This window comes from Chrysochloris asiatica, unplaced genomic scaffold (genome assembly GCF_000296735.1).
Source record: "Chrysochloris asiatica unplaced genomic scaffold, ChrAsi1.0 scaffold00060, whole genome shotgun sequence".
NCBI classification, from domain to species: Eukaryota; Metazoa; Chordata; class Mammalia; order Afrosoricida; family Chrysochloridae; genus Chrysochloris; species Chrysochloris asiatica.
Window position 1 is genome coordinate 17,209,969 of NW_006408578.1, and position 2,092 is coordinate 17,212,060.

General features: G+C 51.5%; 1 protein-coding gene across 3 annotated transcripts in view; it reads left to right on the forward strand.

The window, feature by feature from the left end:
* The first annotated feature begins 371 nt into the window (after positions 1–371).
* Positions 372–2,092, forward strand: part of RPP40 (ribonuclease P/MRP 40kDa subunit) — a 22,294-nt gene continuing 20,573 nt past the window's right edge. For 2 of the 3 annotated variants that reach the window (XM_006864112.1, XM_006864114.1), the window contains exon 1: positions 374–505. In XM_006864112.1, coding sequence (XP_006864174.1) covers positions 383–505 — 123 coding nt within the window. In that variant the 5' untranslated portion in view covers positions 374–382. Of the gene's footprint in view, positions 506–2,092 lie in introns of all 3 variants that reach the window. The other variant, XM_006864113.1, reaches the window with a different exon arrangement.

Below are 2,092 nucleotides of genomic sequence, written 5' to 3' on the forward strand. Positions count from 1 at the left end.
TGATTGAGAACCGACTCCACGGAACATAACCACCACCACCAGGATCCCAAAAGCAGGGTTGTTTCCATTTACGACCGCAAATTTATGGTTTCACACACCTACCAAAGAGATTCTACAAGGGTTGTAAAAGAACACAAGAACGTTCCCATAGGCTTAGCGAGTCCATAGCTTTAGCGAGTGCTCGTCCTCTCCTGGCGCCCACGTGCGCGGGCCGGTAGGACTGCGCATGTGCAATGAGAGGGGCGGGGCTCTATGGAGATGGGGCGGGGCGAGAGGAGGGGCGACGGCCAGACTAAAGCGGTGAGCTCGAAAGGCGAGGCAGAAGCCAGGGGCGGGCCGCACGGAGTTCCTTCTGGGCCGCGTTGCCGGAAGCCGGTGTAGAATGGCTACTCTGCGTAATCTGCGGGAGGTGCCGCGGCACTTGCTGGTCTGCGAGAAATCCAACTTCGGCCACGAGAAGTCACGCCACCGGCAACTCGTGGAGACGCACTATCACAATTACAGGGTTAGTCGTGCCGTTTCTGGGCAGGCTGGCTCACGTTGTGTCCGCAGGGGCGAGTTGGGTTGTCCCAACTCGCGCTCGGTCTGGGCTAGGCTAATGGAAGGGGGAAGGGAGAGAAAGGGGTGGAGACTTTCTCGTACAGCATTCTGGGAGCTGCAGTCTCTTAACTTTTTCCTCCCGGCTTGTGGAATGCAAGCCTGGGAGAACTACAACTCCTAGGATGCAATAGGGCATGAGGGCAGCGCCCGACCTAGAAGGGAGGGGCTGTGCGGTCGCTGAGGCTTAAACCTCCCGGTCCCAGACCGTAGAGTCTCCTAGAGAGATGTGAGAGTTGGGGTGGAGAGTGGAGTGTGCGTGGGGTGAGCCCGCCAAATGCAACTACTCGCTTTTACCAGACGACTGGGATGCCACCGCCTCTCCCCGCGGCGAGATTCCTTCCACCACGTGTCTGAGGATCTTTTTAGAGCATTATGCCTATCCAGGCCCAGGAAACTGTTTGGTTTTAGAAAGTGAGAACCTAGTTGATGAGGTCTGAGAAATTTTTAATTCTGCTTGCCGCCCTTGGGTTTCGCCATCCATAGTGCACCATTCCCGCAACTTTTGGGAGAAATTCCCTTTGTGGCCTCACTAGCGCAAATTGGAGCTTCTCGCGGGTAGGAGGAACATTGTTGCTTCACGCTTGTAGTGTTGTCCTCCCAACGCTCCATTTACACGGATTAGCGGTTGAAGCATCATCTGTGATGTTAGTTCTTGGCTTCCTGGGGGATCTCCTGAGTGTAGAGAACAGCCCAAAATGTCAGCCAGTAGTTAGTGGACTTACCTCACCATCCCAACCATAGCGTAATAATGTTGTTGTTAAGTGCCGTCGAGTCGGTTCCGACCCATAGCGACCCTGTACAGGGTTTCCGAGTCTGTAAATGTTTACGGGAGCAGAAAGCCTCATCTTTCTCCCGCGGAACAGCTGGTCGTTTCGAACTGCTGACCTTGCGGTTCGCAGTCCGATTCGTAACCACTACGCTACCAGAGCGTAATAATAGATAATATCAATTATGTCTTTAAGTGCCATCGAGTTCGTTCTGACTCACAGCAACGACCCCGTATAGGGTTTCCATGGAGTAGCTGGAGAGTTTGAACCACGGACCTTGCAGTTTAACAGACCTTTCAGCCTCTATCTAGCCCCACACCCTGACTTTCAGCCTTAGGGTAATAATGGTTTCAGCATTTTGCACTTAATATTTGATCAAGCTAATCAGTGTAGACACAGGTGATGACCCTGATGCCTCATGAAGAAACTCGTGTTCCAGGCTTGGGGAAGTTTTTCAAGTTGTGCAGTGCTTGAGTGTGGTGACATTTGAAACCTGTTGAGATGTAGCATCTCTGAGTGGAAACCTCATAAAAAATAGCAGGGTCTGCTTCAATCTAGAAAATGAAAATATCCAAAAGTATTTATGTTTCCATGTATTCTTTTTAATAATTGTTGTTAAGTGTTGTCCAGTCTCTTCCCACTCATAGCGACCCTGTATAGGGTTTCTGAGGAGCGGTTGGTGAGTGTGAACCGCTGACCTTGTGGTTCAAACTGACTTTGCAGTC